Source organism: Lycium ferocissimum, chromosome 5 (assembly GCF_029784015.1).
Source record: "Lycium ferocissimum isolate CSIRO_LF1 chromosome 5, AGI_CSIRO_Lferr_CH_V1, whole genome shotgun sequence".
NCBI classification, from domain to species: domain Eukaryota; kingdom Viridiplantae; phylum Streptophyta; class Magnoliopsida; order Solanales; family Solanaceae; genus Lycium; species Lycium ferocissimum.
This window is the reverse complement of record NC_081346.1, coordinates 31,885,379-31,904,004: the sequence shown is the minus strand read 5'-3', so window position 1 is coordinate 31,904,004 and position 18,626 is coordinate 31,885,379. Positions and strand designations below refer to the sequence as shown.

General features: G+C 34.6%; 2 protein-coding genes across 4 annotated transcripts; one reads left to right on the top strand and one right to left on the bottom strand.

Annotated features, from left to right (window-relative positions):
• Positions 1-1,842: 1,842 nt before the first annotated feature.
• LOC132056714 (putative kinase-like protein TMKL1) lies at positions 1,843-5,248 on the top strand. The gene is made up of 2 exons (XM_059449024.1): positions 1,843-2,736; positions 3,764-5,248. The coding sequence occupies exons 1-2, from the start codon at positions 2,250-2,252 to the stop codon at positions 4,351-4,353; spliced, it is 1,077 nt and encodes a 358-aa protein (XP_059305007.1). The 5' UTR covers positions 1,843-2,249; the 3' UTR covers positions 4,354-5,248.
• A 2,049-nt stretch (positions 5,249-7,297) lies between these two features.
• LOC132056712 (U-box domain-containing protein 35-like) lies at positions 7,298-16,615 on the bottom strand. Of its 3 annotated transcripts, XM_059449023.1 has the most exons (11): positions 16,377-16,615; positions 15,735-15,967; positions 14,782-14,903; positions 14,590-14,711; positions 13,610-13,800; positions 12,212-12,379; positions 12,054-12,106; positions 11,760-11,861; positions 11,244-11,672; positions 8,444-9,193; positions 7,298-8,293 (listed from the first exon to the last, which is right to left on the bottom strand). In XM_059449023.1, exons 2-11 carry the CDS (start codon positions 15,943-15,945, stop codon positions 8,093-8,095), a joined length of 2,349 nt encoding a protein of 782 aa, XP_059305006.1. In that variant the 5' UTR covers positions 15,946-15,967; positions 16,377-16,615; the 3' UTR covers positions 7,298-8,092. The 3 variants fall into 3 exon arrangements, with proteins under 3 accessions (XP_059305006.1, XP_059305005.1, XP_059305004.1); XM_059449022.1 differs by having other exon boundaries at positions 7,299-8,293; positions 12,054-12,379; positions 16,092-16,614; XM_059449021.1 differs by having other exon boundaries at positions 7,299-8,293; positions 12,054-12,379; positions 16,377-16,613.
• Between the last annotated feature and the right edge of the window lie 2,011 nt (positions 16,616-18,626).

Below are 18,626 nucleotides of genomic sequence, written 5' to 3'. Positions count from 1 at the left end.
TGCCACCACCAACAAATGCTCTATGATGTTCAAGAAGAACGTTTAAAATATTATCCCTTCTATATCTTTACCCTTTTCAAAGAGAGGTTGAGTAACAAGTATGGAAATGGACTTACATTAACTGTATACTATATATTGAATCGAATAATGTTCTTTACTTCTTCGTAACCATTACTCAATCCGTTTCACTTATTTGTCATAGTTTAACTTGCCCTAAAATTTAAGAAAAAAGAAAAACATTTATACTTTTCTTTGGTGGTTTAAAACATGTCATAATATTTGTATGGCTATAAATTTTTTAAAACATATGATCTTAAATATAATATTCGTATATCATAACATTTGAGCGTCGATAAAAACTTCTCATTGAAGAAATATAGAAACGTGACATTCTTTGTTAAACAGATAAATAAAAAATAATGTCAAATAAACTGAAGTTGAGGGAGTTTGTATGAGGTAAATATAGGATTCCTTTGGCCATGAGAATTATTTACTTTTTTGCGAAATAATTTTTCAGTTTATTTCAAAAATAATGTTTGGTTATAAAATTTCCAGATTTAACTTGGAGCCGGATTCCAAATTTAGAAAAATGCTCCAAACTTGTTTCTCAATTCTATCTTCATAAATTTTAAACAAAGTGCTATATTATCTCCTTTGCAAATAGTATAACCAAACACAACTCTATCTTCGACTCTAACTTTAATAAATTCTAAATAAAGTGAAAATTTTGAAATCTATGGCCAAACGCCTACATAAACTTCCTTCAATTCATATTATGTGTGTCACAATTTGACTAGACATTGAGTTTTATTAAGAAAATAAAGGAGACTTTTAAATGTTGTGCTCTTAAATTAAAAATGTGTATAATATAGCAAAACATCTTTTGTGTCATGTCGTCTTAAATATAACATATTAAATAGTGAAATTAAGGATCAGAGTTACTACTAAATATAAATATATAATAGTACCTTTTTAACGAAATTTTTAAAAAGTAAGATACATAAATTAAACAGAAAATACTAGGCCTCATTTGTTTTCACTTAATGAATGTTTTAATCTTAATTATTCAGATCTTAGTCGTAAAGTCCGTTTGTATTTTAAGTCAAAATCTTATTCATTCATATCTTAATCATTAAGTGGGTCTGTATTTTATATGTTACATCCACTGAGTAGTCTAAATGATTAAGATCTGTAACAAAATCTTAATATCCTTAAGATCGATATCTATTGAAAGATTTCTATAAAGATGAGAATTCACTAATTCCTTCCTTTCACCGCAATCGCTATGGCCAACCACCACCCACAACCACCATCCTCAACTGCAACCACAGCCATTGTGAATCACTATAATTAGCCATCACCACCAGTAACCATCATTTACAACCATCACCACCAACCACCATTACCATACACAACCACTGATTACTACCAACAATCACCACCATCAAAATTATCTTATATGTAAAAACGTTATCATTCACCACTACCATTAGCTATCACTATTAGTTGCCACCATCAAGGCAACTACCATCACCACTAGCTACCACATACAACACCATCCCAAATTGAAATCCGCAACCACAGACGCGGGCTATTAGCATCACCAACTATATATATATTTTAAACTTTTTTATTAATACAGTTTTAGATTAATTTAGTACATTTGAATTTGATTTATTAATTATTAAATAAAGATATCTTACACATTCATATATTAAAAAAAAATTCTTAATCATTTAGTATTTAAATTTTAATATTTAAATATATATTCAAATTTAAATACTCAAATCTTAATATTTAAATATATATTTTGATGCAGACGTGACAAAAGAAAACAAATAAGGCCTAAAGTGACACTATTTCGATGAAGACAGATGGGGGAATAGAGAGGCAATTAATACAAGAAGAAACATGATTTGAAGAAATGAATGAATTCCATAAAATAGGCACATGCCTCCTTCTGTCTCTCTCTCTCTGACTTGTTCTTTTCTCTCTCCTTTTTCCTCTGTCTGCCAAGCCAAAGTCCCTCTTCCTGATTTCGTTTCCGCAAAATCCCCACAATCTCCGCAACCCCCTTTACATTATTATTCCCTTATGATAACAACAACATTCCACTTTCAACCTCCATTTACACATTTTCAAGACTTTGGCATTCTCAAAATTCTAACCAGATCTTGGATCTTCTTTAAAATGTCATAAAGGTTCACCATTTCAGTAACCCCCAAGTGTCAGCCCTTTTCATTAAAGAAATGGAACACAAGCATATGCTCATACTTATTATAGTACCAAGTTCAGTAACTGCAATACTTGTTTTATTGCTCTTGATTTATTGCTGTAGAAGGAAAAGAGTGGAAGGTGTTTCTAGAGATGTAGAAGCTAGTTTTGAGGTTAAAGAAAGAGATGGGGTTGAAAAAGATTTGTTGATCAAGTTTCAAGATGGTGAAGATCTCAGTGTATATGATATCTTGGATGCACCTGGAGAAGTTATAGGGAAATCAAGTTATGGGACTTTATACAGGGCTACTTTGCTGAGTATTGATAGGCTTACATTGTTGAGATTCTTGAGACCAGCTTGCACTGTGACAATGAAAGAAGTGGTGCCTGTTATGGAGCTTTTGGGGTCTTTAAGGCATCCTAATTTGGTGCCTTTGTGTGCATTTTATGCAGGGCCAAGAGGAGAGAAATTGATGGTACATCCTTTTTATCGCCATGGAACCTTAGCTCAATTGATTAGAGGTAAGTCCTCATCTGGTGCCTTTGTTGTATGGTTTTAATTGAAACTAATGTTTTCCACTTGGAGCATAAATATACATGTGAAAAATTACTAATAAAAATGAGTGACATGAATATAAATTACGAAGTCATAATATTAGAATACACTAGGTAAGGGTAAGGTCTGTATACATCATCACACTGGGCATGTTGTTGTAATGCCAAAATACAATGAATTTAGTACTAACAATCTTTAATATGGTTTCTTGTCTTGGAAATAGAATAAGAAAAGAGAAGATTGGTCATTTTAAAGATTGTAACATCTAGCACTAGATGCTTGATTTTCACAGGCTTAGAAAACATTTCAGTTTTGTATTCCTTCTTTGGTTTCATTGGTAAATACAAAATTTTCAGGACCAAAAATGGGGGATCTTGATTTTGCCATTTGGTGCCTTGAAAAAAGTCCCTGTCAATCATTTTCTCACAACTGGAATGAGTAATAAATTGTATCTTCTGCTTTGAAGGGACTTCAATAATGATCTATACATTATATGCTGTTTAAATTTTAGGTTCTTTTGATGGTAAATATACTTGCTTTTTTGGTGACATCTCAACAACCGTGTTTATGAATCTGGAAAGCATAGATGGAACTTGTCTTTCTTCCTTTTTTTCTCTCTTACTTTTTAAAAAAATTTAGCGGTGATATTATATTTCTCCATAATTCTATATTTCTTGTGTCCTTGGAAATGTTTGTTTGTGTTGAAAAAGTTTGCTTTCTGGATTTAGGTGGAATTTGTTTTCTTCTGCTTATTTAAAAACCCAGTCACGTGCAGTGTAATAGTTTCAACATATCTTGCCTCAAATTTCAGTCAATTTTCTTGTCATTTTTCCTAAGAACCTAATAGTAGGTAATTTGTCAAAATTATATTTTCATTAATTTCTTATCGTGTTAAGTTCAACCACTCGCAAGTATACAAATGCATTAGGTTTCATTGGTACTGTTGTCTAATATTCAATCGTTTAAATAAAATTGTGCATCTAATGATTACAGACGGGAATGGTGAGGCTCATAAATGGCACATCATAAGTAGGATCTCCACTGGCATTGCTCAAGGACTGAATTATCTTCACACAGATTTGGAAATTCCCATAATCCACGGGAATCTCAAGTCGAATAATATACTTTTGGATCGTCACTTCAGACCTTATGTGTCCGATTTTGGGTTGCATCTTCTCCTGAATCCAACTGCAGGCCAAGAAATGCTTGAAGCTTCAGCAGCTCAGGGATACAAAGCCCCTGAATTAATCAAGATGAAAGAAGTTAGTGAAGAAACTGATATTTACAGCCTTGGGATTATCTTGTTAGAGTTAGTAACAGGGAAAGAACCATTCTACAAGAAACCAAATCTTGATAAGGATATTTATTTGCCTAATGCCATTCAAAGTGCAGTTCTTGATCATAGAGTTGTGGATTTTTTCCATCCACAGATTCTGCTTAGCCAAGGTGATGGCCAAAGGGAAGTTAATGAAGATCATGTTTATGAATTCCTTCAGCTTGCAATGGCTTGTTGTTCTCCCTCACCTGCTCTTAGGCCTAGTATAAAGCAGGTTCTTCGCAAGCTTGAAGAAATTGGAAAATGAAAATGAACAATCTTTCTGCTTCTGCTTGAAGCATGACCTGTTTCGTCTGACTGACTTGATCTAATCGATCGATATTGACATACTTAAGGTCATGATAAGCATGTTGATGATGCTGATATAACGCTCTGACTTCGTGTGAGGAAACTGCTTTTTGGGGGACATGTCTTAATTCCCTATGTGCAATCACAGCAAGAGAATGTTGTGAAGCTTGAATCAATTGGCAAGAACTATGAAGTTGGTGTCCAGTTCTTTTGTCCAAGCACAAGTTCACTCAAGAATCAGAAACAAGTTTCTCGATCCTGAAGATTCGAAAAGTTTTATTTTGTGATTCACACGACTAATACAAGTCGCGTGAGACTCTTTTTTGTCTCACAAAAAGTGAACCCAAAAGTGTAAGATTTGGGTCCCCACTTAGTTGTGTGAGACACATAATAAAATTGTTCGATTCGATTCACAGTGCTCTCATAAAGAAAGGGGTGGATGGATTAGGAACTACACATTGCCATATGACCGAGATATTTGTAAATTATAGTTGAAAGTTTAAAGAGTGACGTTTAATTAGTTTATCCTGTGATAGCAGTTAACAACCAGAGACGTCTCAATTTCAGAGAAAATCTGGTGACAGTTGGAAGCTCCAATGGATCCATAAGATACAATCACCACCAACCGAGTGCATGTACCATGATTTGTTGACAAATGTGGTGAACATTTTTGTGTTTTTTGGGTTAAAAGCTTAAACATTACTTAGAAAGGACACACTGTTTCAGCAACAAGACAAAGAGGAGTCATTTCCCATCAACATCATTGAAATTATTGATCTGCCAGTTTTGTCATTGTCCGAAAAGTCTAACACTATAAGATTTACAAAGCTTACTGTATTGATTTGATTACTGTATTCTCCTTTCTCTTACGTATGCATTATATCAAGCTGCTCCCTCTCTGTCTCCCAATGCACGTGCACATACTAGAATACACCAAAAAAAGAAAAAAAAGAAAAAAAGAGTATAGTTAAGATCTTCTCATCTGTGTAGTTCTTGGTAGCAAGGAAAGCAATTGATCCAGTTACGAACGTAGTCTAGGAGACAGGTAACATGATCATCAATGGACATAATAATAATTGGTGAGTTGCATTAATGAAAAGAAAAACGAAGGCCCGCTATTTGCTAGCACTGTGGTTCCTAAAGTGATAACTACCAAATTCAAACAAACAAGAAAACGAACAACCATTCAAGTAGATAGAGATAGAATTAAAAGAACTAAAGGAATTAAAAGAACTAAAGGACAATCTAATAATCAAATTAGCATTTAATTACTAGATTCAATTTACAGGGGTAGAGAAACTGAAATCATACATAAAATTCTTACATAGAGAATTCAAAAGAGGTTCTATTGAAGAGACAAGGACTCTTCCCAAAACTTTCAAAAGGAGCCTTCATCAATGATCTTAATCAACAAAAACTAGCTAAGCAAATGAACCCTAAAAGTTACTTTTTATAGTAGGTAATACTAATTACAAATATAGCCAATCAACCATTGATCAGTTTTGCAAAATATGGCTTGGAACACAGCTTCTCGCGATTGTGGCCAACTCCTAGCGATGTGCTTGACACAGACACACAACTCTGCGGACGTAGTTCTCAATCGCCCGAATGTCTTCCACTATAGCGACCTCTGTACCGCGATAGTGATCCTTGGCCTGAAGTCCATTCCCCGCGACCGCGGACCTCTGTGCTTGGCCCAAATACCAGCAATTTCCTTGTGGCCTTGAACTTTCATTTGAGCATGTTTTGAGCCTTCAAATCTTCCTTCCACATATTGTCAATACATCCTGAACTTTTTAGGCATAAAAGGTCAGCTCCAAGCTCATGATTACAACATGTGAGTTATCACCGAGTTATCTAATACTTGTACTAGTCAATGTGTTAGGGATTCTATAGAATAGTCGTGAAAACTGACTCAAATACTACTGTAATAATTAATTAAAAGAATAAAAGAAGAAACGACATCCCATGTAAAGGTTAGCTGGATCTCTTTTGGTGGTTTCTGCCGGAGAAAAATCATTTTGATTAATTAATTATAAACAGGTGAGTTTATTACACCAATTCCATATCTCAAGTTGCTTATATGTCCCAATCCATAAATGCTGTTAAGCTTCATCTTAAAATAAGTCAAATTAATTTTCCACCTTTTCCTTAAGAAATTTGCACGTAGTGTTGTTAGCTTTTGTATTCCTTTATCTTACCACGACCAATGGAAATGCATGCTTAATGCCCAAAGCAAAGAATAAAGGAAACTTTCTCCTCTGTTAAAATAATTGAACTATTAAAACAGAGGAGAATTATATAGTACTAATTACTTATTGAAAAAGGATTATTATCAAATAATGGCAAAAATGGAGATGTCCAATAAAGCAAACTCAACGTAAACCCCACCATTCACCTGGCCATATTGCATATGGCTGTTTTTCATGAACTTGTCTCTTTATTTTGTTATTTTATTTATTAATATATATTTTCCTCATTCCTATAAAGATTAGCAAGATAGATTGTGCATGGTAATGTACATACCAAACAAGATAGTGGTGATCTGTTTTATTTTTTTAAAAAGGGGCCACTAATGAAGTGAAGAAATATATATTATGTGTTGTTATACAGAATTTTGTTAAATTAAGTGTATTTAAAGAAAAAGGAGAAAAAATGAAAATAAGAACAGGATCACCATTTACAGTTATGTGTCTAATGTTAAGGCCTTTAGCAGCTCCAGAAACCTAAAAAGTTGAATAGTGGGCAAAATATGATAACCCAAAAACTTCAAATGCTCTTTTTCTTATTCCCGATCGTTACGAAAGAAACAAGAATGATAGGGTGGTTCACATGCAGTGGAGCTCTTTTGCAACAAGTTCATCTGAACCAAGTATTTTCAACAGGAAGCATAGATATATTTACACATTTGAAAACCTACTAAAATATCAACAAATATTAGATCTGAACCCATATGTACAATTTGCTTATTCTAATAACTTAAGTATAAATCTTGGATCTGCCTATGTTCAAACAAGATTGAAGCAAGGTCAAGCAGATGACTTGTTGGGAATGAAGTATGTTCCCTGTCCCCCTTTTTCACAGAAAATGGAGAGATGAATAGATATATTTATTGAATCCATCGGGCTGATTGGGCTCGAGCCCACAACTTCCGCGTTGGTAGGGAGGTGATCTGACCGATTGAACTACAATGCCAGGAAAATTAGGTCCTAAAGCAATTTTGGATGATCATGCCTGGCCACGTGGGCTTTGGTTTTAGAATCTTTATAGTATATGTTATGGGAATCCCAATATATCCCGTGGATATAGGAGGCAAGATTAAGTCCAAGCTGCTTCTTGTGGGATTAAAATTCTGTCTTTTCCATAAAATGCCAAATTTTCATGGAGATATTGCAAAGAACACACTGTTTGATATTAAAGAAGGTCTCAACACGATCATTGCAGCTTCACTGATGACAACAGGAATTCAAGACTGATGCATGTCATTACATAGTTTCATATGCAACCTTTCACAACCCCAACACACCCCCACCCCGGGCACAACTCTTCTCTTACTGTCTCACATATTTTTATGCTTCTAACATTGTTATATGCTACATACAGAGAAACATCCAAATCTATAGGCTGGTTCACTGTGTGAAGGTATATAAATTTGGTAAGCTATGTTCAACTAGACTATAAGTCTCACAAAGATCTATCTAAACAATCCAAATATTTCCAGCCTTTCTTGATTTCCAGTCCAGAATCGCGGAAAGCAGTGCGTAATTTGGTAGAAGGTTCTTATGAGCTAATGGTAGGTTTGTCATTGGTGATATATCGTTCTCTTTTAACCATGTTTCTATTGCCTTCCTGTCGTAAGTATACCCATCAGCCGCCACACAAGGTTCCTCCATTATATCCTGCAACAAAAGAACCAACCATGCCTTAGAAATGAAGATGAGAAACTGATAGAACATAACATTTGATTCTTTGATACTATTGCGTACCACATCAAATGTGCATCATCATCATCACATTGTGATAGTTAAGGGAAGCAAAGAATAGCACACCTTGAGTAAAGGGCACAAGTAGTAGTTAGGAGGAGAAGGCCGGGTGGTTGAGGAAGAATCTCGAGCCTTATCAGCAACTTCTTTCAATTTCTCCAATGCAGGGAGAATTTCACCTTTCAAATCGGGCCTGTCTCTTCGACAAAGCTCTGTGCATTTAAGTGCTAGCATTGCTAGTTTCTTTGTCTCTTCTAATGGCCATTTACCAGCCTCTGAATCTAGTACCTTAGTTAGATTATCCTTATCGATCGCTGTCTCAACAATGTGGGGAAGTCCCATTGCTGCTTTTGATGTTAGCAACTGCAACAGAACCATCCCAAATGCATAGATGTCAGATTTTGGAGAGATCATTCCGGTCCTTTGGTACTCAGGGTCTATGTAGCAAAGTGTTCCCACAGGACCTGTGTCTTTGTAAATGGTGGATAACGAAGTGTCTGAATTAATCATAGTTGAGAGGCCAACATCACCAATTTTACTGACAAAATTACGATCAAGCAATATGTTTGCTGGCTTTAGATCACGATGAATAATTGGATCTGGCTTGGAGTTGTGAAGAAAGGCAAGGGCAGAGGCCACTTCCCATGCAATTCGATATCTATCAAACCATGGAATCGGAGGCGTATCATGTTTCCTGAGAAGCCTCTCCTCCAAGCTACCATTCTCCATGAATTCATACACTAAGCAACCACGATCGGGGCACACACCAAGAAGGATTAGCAAGTGTGGATGACTGATTTTGCTTAATATTTCCAGCTGAAAAACCAAAAGAGCAGATCCTAAGAATTCTAAAACAGAGGGGACTAATATTGGTAGGTACCCTACGCATAATGGTCTTCCAAATCTCAAGCTAACAAAATATTACTTTACTTATTTGATTTTGAAAAGTTTTACTTTACTTAGTTGATAAATGGAATCCTTTTTGCAGGAACTTGGATTAATTATATTTTCTTACACCTATTGGTGACAATTCTCACATTTAACTATCTTAAATACCAACTTTACAAAACGTTAAATTGATAATGAGTTGCCTGGAAAATTTGTTAACAAGCAAGTCGATACTTATATGAATTGTCGTCATTGCTTCATTTACGCTCTAACTCATATCATATCAACCAAGTTTAAGTTGTTAACTAAGCAATAATGTAAATCATGTATAAGGTCCACCACTCAACTACAATGACTAAACAGAAGAAAAGATACCAGTTAGTAATATATTTAGATTAAATGTGGAACTGTGTAGCACCAAAATATTTACTTACTACAAAGTGACTTTGAAGTGTACTTGTACGAAAAGGTGGCTACTACATTTACAAAAAGCAAAATAAATTTGGTCATTTTCAGTATTGAAGTGCTTGAGCACTAAGATAAGTTATAATCTATAATGGAAAAAAGGCTGATAGATGGTTTTGCAAAAGCCAGCACCACCATATTTACAAGAACCCAATCTAACCCAATTTATGTTTGGCCCTTTAGATGTACACAAAATATACAACTTCACTTGCTTATCCCATGAGTTTTGGTCACGGAAATTCAAAAGTTCCTACTTCCCCAGACATCACTGTCATCAATGCAATAAGAGAACAAACAACACATTATCCAGGGATGTATAGCTTGTTCTCTTATTTCATTGATGACATTGAAGATTCTACTCTTTAAGAAAAATTCTTTGATGATCTTTTTCAACTTTCATAAAATTAAGGAAATCCATCAATTAATAAACTTTCGCTTTTTGACTATTCTTTTTCTTTATCATGGAAAATCATTCCCAAATAAATTTCCAGTACATGGTTGGCTATAAAAATAAGTAACATATGGTAATGGTACAAGGTCTACCTCATCCCCTTTTATTACTTTCAATCATGACATTCTCGCACCTACGGACCAATTCCATTTGAATGACTAAGTAGGTAAAAGAAGCAAGCTTTATCAAGGGAACTAACAAGTGTCAAAGACTACATAAGCAACAGATATAGAAATTCAAAAGTGTTTCCTGTTCTCTTAGCACATTGATGACAATGATGTCCGGGGAAGCAGGAACTTTCAAACTTCCGTGACCAAACTTATGGGATAAGCTAGTGAAAGCTGTATATTTTATGTACATCTAAAGGACCAAGCATATATTGGGTTCTTGTAAATATGGTGGTCCTGGTTTTTGCAAAACTATCTATCAGCCTTTTTTGCTTTATAAGTTATAACTATCTTAGTGCTTAAGAACTTCAATACTGAAAATGACCAAATGTATTTTGCTTTCTTGTAAATGTAGTGGCCACCTTTTCGTACAAGTACACTTCGAAGTTACTTCATATTTGGTGCTAAACAGTTCCACATTGAAAGTTTCATCTTTCATCAATCTAAATATAGTACTAACTAGTATCTTTTCTTCTGTGTTTAGTCATCATACTTGAGTGGTGGATCTTATACATGATTTACAATTATTGCTTAGTTAACAAATTAAAGTTGGATGTGATATGATATGACATGAGTTGAGTGTAAATGCAGTAGTGAGAATTCATATAGTCACCGACTTGTTTAGAATTGATACATATTGTTGTGAACAAATTTTCCAAGTAACTCTGTATCAATTTAACATTTTGCAAAGTTGGTAAATAAGATTGAGAATTGTCACCAATAGGTGTAAGGAAATATAATTAACCCAAGTGCTTGCGAAAAGGATTCCATTTATCAACTAAGTAAAGTAAACCTTGTCACAAAAATAAAATAATCCAGTAAGTGAAGTAATTTTTTCTTTTAAATCTCAAGCTAATTCAATTTGGTCATTCTTTCATTCATTAACTTGTCATACCTCTTGCTGAAATTGCCTCGTCAGGTGAGATCCCTCAGAGTGAAGAACTTTGATAGCGACTGTAGTATGATGCAAGCTGCACTTATAAACGGTTCCATATGCCCCCATACCAATTTTAAGATTTTCAGCGAATGAAGAGGTGGAAGATATGATCTCTTCCCAAGTGAATTCTTGGTACTGATGTGCCTGACCTGTCAAGGCATTCTCAAGCTTATCTTTTTCTTTTGCCTCACGTAAGGCTAGTAATTCTGCTTCTTCTCTTTGTGCAGCCTCTCTTTCAGCACAGTCCTTCACATACTCAGCTTCTTCTTTTGCCGCTTCATACTTCTCATTCTCTTTTTGTGCTAACTCTTTAACTTCCTCCTCCTTCAAACAAATTTCCCGAAATTTGACGTCTTCCTCCAACCGACGCTTGTGAAGCTCATTTATCTGTTTGTGGGCAGGTTTATGATCACTATACGATATGAATCAGACATAAAAAGTTGAATATTAGAAGTCATTGTTGCCTAAGCATACCTTCCTAGAAGCATCAATTACTTCCGTTTGTGCAACTGCATACATTCCTCGAGTATGTCTTAATTCAGTTCTTAGCTTCTCTAGCTCAAAATTGATGTCCACCTGCATTTGAAGATTGAACAGTGTTAAAAGTCTAGAATGTGCACTAGATTGTTTTTGACAGATCCAGAACAAAAAGAACAGGAAGCATGCCTGATGTAAGTGAAATGAAATCATGTCATCATCAGTTGATCAGAATTTTGATCTATGCCCATTTGATGAGTAATGAATATAACAAACTGAGGCAGAATATACCTCATATCCCGACGATGAATCTGTCTGAGCGCCTGAAATTGAAGCTTGATCATCTGCTGTTAAATAGTTGTCAGTTACCAAGCTCCTAAAACTAGAAGCAGGATCATCTCCATCAGTAAGAAATGTTCCTTGGGGAGAAGAACTGACATCATCCGCACCGTCTCCAAAATCAAGAGAATAGTTTTTATGGTGGACTGATTCATTTGAATTTGCTCTTCTATGAGGAAAGTTCTGATTAATATGTGACAGAGCTTGAAATCTTTGCATCGGTAGTGATGGAGAACGGAAGTGACTGTATGAAGAACTTGAGTCTGGTTCCGACCTTTCTGAAAAGCAGAAATGATGAACTTACTCCCACATATAGAAAATGTCCTAGTACTTGAAGTCTCTCAAGAAAATGGAATTTATTGTTAGAAAATAACTAAATATGCAAACACTAACAAAAACACTTAATCAATAGACAAGGCATAACAATTAATAATAAAAGAAAGATGGAATTTGAATGTGAAAAACCAGTAACTATGGAAGACTTTGTTTCAAAGTAGACTCCCATTCTACCTTGGTGCAAATAGCAAAGCAAAGTCCTACTCATAAGAAGCAATGAACTACTCATGAATACTAAAGAATCTTCAATGTGTACTCAAATAGAAGATCCAAGAATTTATTGATCTTTCAAATGCTTTTGAAGGAAACAGAGTGAAGGAAGAAGAGATTTTGCCGGAGAGTGAATTTGATCAAGATCCAAAGGATGAAGTTATGATTCTGGTCAGTGGGGATGGGTAATTACAGATAGTGAACCATCACCAATGTACTTTTTTTAATTAATAGACTCTTTAGTGAATTGATGTATGCTTAACTCATAGGCATATTCCGGGGAGAAATATTTTGAATTTTGAATGGATAAATCTTTCAACAAAGTCTGGTGTATTTTCAACAGACGGCATATTAAAATGAATCACCCAAACTAAAAACCAACATTCACGATGTGTCAGATGATAAGTATGAAGTAATGAGAGTTGAATGACTACCTAATCTATGAAAACAGCTCGAGTGGAGATTCATTAAAAGGCCCAAAGCATTACCTTGCCTAATATAACCTTTTTTACAAGGTACCATGAGTACTTCTAAGAATGGACAAACTGCTTCCTTGTTTAGCAGAAGATTTATTACAAAGATACTTCTTCAATCAAGATACAGCACATGCTATCACGATCCTGAGGCATGCATTGATAGAGGTGCGGCAGGGAATATTAACAGTTGCTACCATGTTTTTCATTTAGAGCCATCAAATACAGCATCTAGACATTCAGTACTAACCAATATATGCTCCATCCAACATTAGGGGTGATGGTAATGAGAATTCATGTTGCTGCTGAAGAACAAGGGAGCAAGAAATGGAGCAAAGAACTACATAAACCCTAAAAGGAGTAAAAAGGTTTTCACCCAAAGGCGACAAGTTCGGCCAAGGTACACAAAACTGGGCAACAGTTTGTAGTATTTTGTTTGGGGAAACATATATAATTATGAAATAAATGCAAACAATTAACTTTTACTACCTGTTAGTGAACTTGAAGTGTGGCCTGTTGAACTGGTGATTGAGCAGCTCGTGTAACTATCTTCAGCCGAACTGCTTCCATTTATCTCTGAATCAGAAGGACGTACAGATAACAATTTTCCTTTTGAAACAGCATAGATGGTACAAAAGGTTGGAGTACTCTCCGAGATTCTTGAGGATAAGCTTTGTCCCCTAAACATCAAATAAAAAGTTTAGACTTACAACAGGAAATGACATTGATGCTAGATGCCAGATCTAATTCATGATCTGGCATGTACAGAATTACTTGCAAACTTCTTATTGCTTCTTCAGCCTAGTTAGGGGCATCAACAACTGAAGTTTTTATTTATTTTCACATATGTATCATATAAATTTTGAATAGCTGCATGGTGTCTAATGTTAGCTGCTTTACACTTGACTTGCGAATAATATGAACTTCTTGTATTCTTCTTTTAGTTTGACACTGTCCTAATTAAGTATTTAAATTCTATAGAGTTCGTCCACATAGGAAGAAGACTACTTGGTTATTTTTCATGAGTATTGCAAACAGAAAGAAACAATTATATGATCTAAGGGCAGGGGATAAAATGTCAGGTTTGTTTTAGGGAGGGAATCTCACAGCTCATCAAAATTGAATCCACGAATGCCCCCTATTCTAGAATCAATGTTTCTTTTGATCTTACAAGTCAATGACCACAAGGATCTTACGAAGCTGGCATGGATGTCTAGTAAATAATCTTTTTTGTCCATATTGGGTGCCATCCCTCTCTTCTGTGTTATATCTTCTAAGATACCCACAGGTAGTTGCATTTCTTAACTATCACCATTTTGCAGTGTGGCAATAAGGATTAAGGACTACATAATCTGTGTTGAGGCCAATATATACCTTAGACATAATGAAATAAAAATAAAGAGATTGCCACCTGGAGTGTCAGCAAAGTAGCTCAAAATTAAAATTTAAAAGAGCATAAATGTTATTACCTAGAAAATATGCTACGAGATGAAGCACCTATCACAAGCTTGATGATATTAAGCTTGGTGACCTCCTGTGCTATTGCTTTCACGATATCATCTGATTCAAGTTGTAAAACTTCTACTTGGACCTGCTTGTTATTTTGAGTGATCAGCAATTTAACTTTAGGAGATTTTCCACTTTTCTGATATTATATTTACCTTTCGTCTAGTACATAACATCTTGTAAGGAAGCAGAATTTCACTTGTTTGCCACTCGACATCCTTTCGGAAAGCAGCTACTACATCATCCCGCACTTGAGAAATAGGTATAAAGCTTCCCACTAAAGAAAGGATAAATAAAGAAGTCATAATCCTATCATACCATACATTGTTTCCAGAATTTTTAATTAATGACAACTGATGTGTACAAAGAAAATTGGCATATGAACCATGTTAGATGGACTCGTTCAGAGGACGTATCCAGTAAGTGTGTGAAGCATCTGGCACTGATACGAGCAGCTTTATGCTAATATTTAGTGTATTTCCGAGTATCTGCAGAAAGTACTACTTATATATTTGACACAGGTACCTTAAGGAAAATCAAGGACTCATGTGACATAATATATGAGAAGGAAGCTTTAGTCACGTTAGCATCATCAAGGAATTGTTAGCTATTATCTTTTCTAGTTTGTCTGCTCTTTGCCTTTCGTTTCTGAAGAAGGTCTAGTTCGAGAAGGATTAAAACTATATCTCTTATATTGCCACAAAGTGCATTTAGATAAGAAAGGTTATATGGCATGCTCCAGCAAGAAAAGGCCAAAAGACCTCATCATCCAAAAATAAAAAGTAGAGCATATCTCATTGTTCCAGGATGCAGAAGCAAATTTATCAGATATTTATGAACATTACACCTCAAATGCAAGATCAACTGTCATCATGGACAAAGTTTTCCAAAGCACAAGAATAAAAGCATGTTCTATACTGTGGCCTAACTTACACTCTTGGAATTCATCAATCTACTGAAGTCTATAATCATCTTACATTTATTACAAAGACTAAACTTGAATTACTAGCCTATGTAAGTCAGTCCTCTGCAAGCAAATTTTCATACACCAGAAAGCTTTCGAATAAGTCAATATTTAGACAGAACACAGTGCAGAAAAACAACTTACTGGGGGTTGGCACACCAGTTATGCGCGGACGGACATGTAACAGCTTGAAGCAAACCTTCCCTTCAGGGACAAATTTGTCCAAAGCCCACCTTACTACATATTTGCTCTTTTTCTTACCATTTATAGCTATTGCAATGGTGGAAGAGTTTAATGGAGGCAAAGAACTTACGCCTTCCACTTTAGTTACCACTCCATCTTTTTCTTCCATCATCTAACCACTGACTGTCAAGGCTCTATTACACAAAAAGGAACTGTTTAGCACACAGATATGTGTTAACCAACATGACAGTAGTAAACAGGAAAAATTCCAGAATCAAGGAGTTGAAACTCATATATTTAGCAAGAAATTGAGTTAACCTTTGCAAATCAATGCAAACTGGGAACAGAAAATTAACCAGAAAAAACACATCACATCAAACATTTCCTTGACTGAACAAGCACGTTAAAGACTGAATCTTTAAACTATTCTGAATACCTCATCACGTGCTAACTCAACAACAACAACAACATACCCAGTGTAATCCCACAAGTGGGAATCATGTGCTAGCTCAATCCACAAATACACAATTCTTGAAATGCCTAGGAATTTTTTTATAAAGAAATTCAGAAACTTAAAGACCCCTTTGAGGGAAGAATCCTTACAAATTCTTGGCAACTTCAGAGGAAGAAATCCTTAAAAGACATGTGAAGAAGGAAGAGACAAGGACAAATGGACATGGTTTTGGTCATTCAAAAGGAACTATGAAAATTTGGTTGGTTAACATTAAAAACGAGTAATTTAAGGTTTGAGAATTTCGCAGAAGGCACGAGATGACATAAAAATAAGATGACCCACTCCCCCAGCATGAGTCAGACTTTCCTAGTTCAGATTCAACTCTCAAAAGCATGCCGCCAATGCGTATCAGATTATTACATCATATTTGTCCTTTTGCAGAGTGAAAATAAAATGACTTTTCAGTTCAGTCAATCCAATTATTATTTCCAACTTCTCTATAATTGCACTATACAGTAAAGGATTAATTTGGCATATTCTTCTCTCTCTTCTGCTCTTGTCCCAAAAAAATCTTGGCTTTTTTCAACCAGATTTTAAGTTGATATGACAGTAATTTCCAACCAGAACTTACTTACTTACATTAAATTAAATGATCACATCATGTGGTTTATTTATCAAAGGATTTAAATTATTTAGCACTACAGCATTTACTGCACTTTCAAACTATTTCAAAGTTGTAATAACTTAAAAATTTATTACTTGCGTACTACGTACCATCTTTACAAAGTTAATTAGGGTAGTTTGGTAGTTGTTGACCCTCTACGTTATTGCCAGCCAAGAATCACATATATATCTCATGACCCATTTCACTTACGCAAACATAACAAAGTAACGTTTAAAATTGGTGCTTTATTGGATCTTGTTTACCAAACATATATCCTAAAGTATGTTCTTAGAATTAAATCGTATCATCACTCACGTAATACATTCTGTCATTGTATTTGATTAAGAAATAATTAAAATAACAATAGCAATAATATTTTGTAATCAACATGTTTTTATCGGTTTATACTTGAATCAAATCTACGTATTCCAATCTTGGTCAAACAACCATTTTTTGCAAAAAAAAATAAAAACTGAGAAGGTCTTGTTCGTCCTTACATATTTTTTTTCTCATTTTGTTTTTTCTTTTAATTGGGTGACAGAATAGTGTCTTGTCAAATCAGAGTGAGTAAAATTTCAGTACGAAGTTCATTTCTCTTTTTTTTTTTTTCCTTTCTTTATGTTTTGGTTGAATGTTCTATGGGAATTGGGAAGCAAAGGAACAGAGAGTCAATGGAAGGAGGGACTTGTTAGACGAGAAGGCAAAGTTGAACTTTCAAACCTAATATATTAAATGCAAATCACGACTCACAAAGTCATCACAAGCTAACAAGTGACAACACACACTATATCTTTTTGTATCTTCTAAAGGACGTGTGCCACAGTTCGTGGGACATGACTGGCAAATGACCTTTCCTAATAGGGAGAAAAGTAATTACACCCTCCTCAAATAGGCAAATTCAGAATTTCAAAAGAATGAATTTACTATTATTTTTAAGATAAAATATAAAATTTTATAACCATCAACTTAACGTTCAAAAATAAAGGAATCACACCCCTTACACATTCAAAAATAAAGAAATCGCATTTTCATAATAAAATAGGGAAATCACACCGCTTTAACATTTAAAAATAAGAAATCACACCCTTACAAATTCATAATAAAATAGAGGAATCACACTCACTTTCGCATTCAAAAATAAGGAAATCACACCTTCCAAATTTATAATAAAATAGAGGAATCACACCCCTTGCGCATTCAAAAGTAAGGGAATCACACTCTTCCAAATTTATAATAAAATAAAAGAATCACACCCCTTTCGCATTTAAAATTATAAAGAAATGTTCATTACCGGATCAAAATTTAGTGTAAATACGATCCCAGAGGTCCAAAACTTCACGGTCGCAGTGCAAATGGTACTTCCTCTTTGAAACAAAATGATGACTCCAACCTGAAAATGAAAATTTCTCAAATTCCTTAAAATTCATAAACCCCAAAATTCAAAAAACTCAAAATAATCAAGAAATTACCAAAACTCATAAATCTCAAATCTCAAAAGCACCAAGAATCTCTCAAAAGTCAAAACCCATAAACCTCAAAATTCAGAAATTCAAATGAACCAACATAATTCAGAAACCCAAATTCAAAAATCAATAAAAAGACTAAAAGGGTGTTCGAAATTCGAATTCAAGATTTTCCGGACACATTATTATTCTGCAATACTTTGTTTTAGAATTAGAGAATAATACTATATATAATAGAGAATAGACATACTATAATAGAGAATAGACATGGG

Bases quoted from the DNA above. Each gene is read 5' to 3' on its own strand.
- LOC132056714 (XM_059449024.1), top strand. From the start codon at position 2,250: ATGGAACACAAGCATATGCTCATACTTATTATAGTACCAAGTTCAGTA. The intron at 2,737-3,763 runs GTAAGTCCTCAT...TAATGATTACAG, and splicing joins CTTAGCTCAATTGATTAGAG to ACGGGAATGGTGAGGCTCAT.
- LOC132056712 (XM_059449022.1), bottom strand. From the start codon at position 15,945: ATGATGGAAGAAAAAGATGGAGTGGTAACTAAAGTGGAAGGCGTAAGT. The intron at 13,801-14,589 runs GTAATAACATTT...TTTGATGTTTAG, and splicing joins TCTCGTAGCATATTTTCTAG to GGGACAAAGCTTATCCTCAA. The intron at 8,294-8,443 runs GTGTGCTATTCT...CTTTTGTTGCAG, and splicing joins ACTTGTGCCCTTTACTCAAG to GATATAATGGAGGAACCTTG.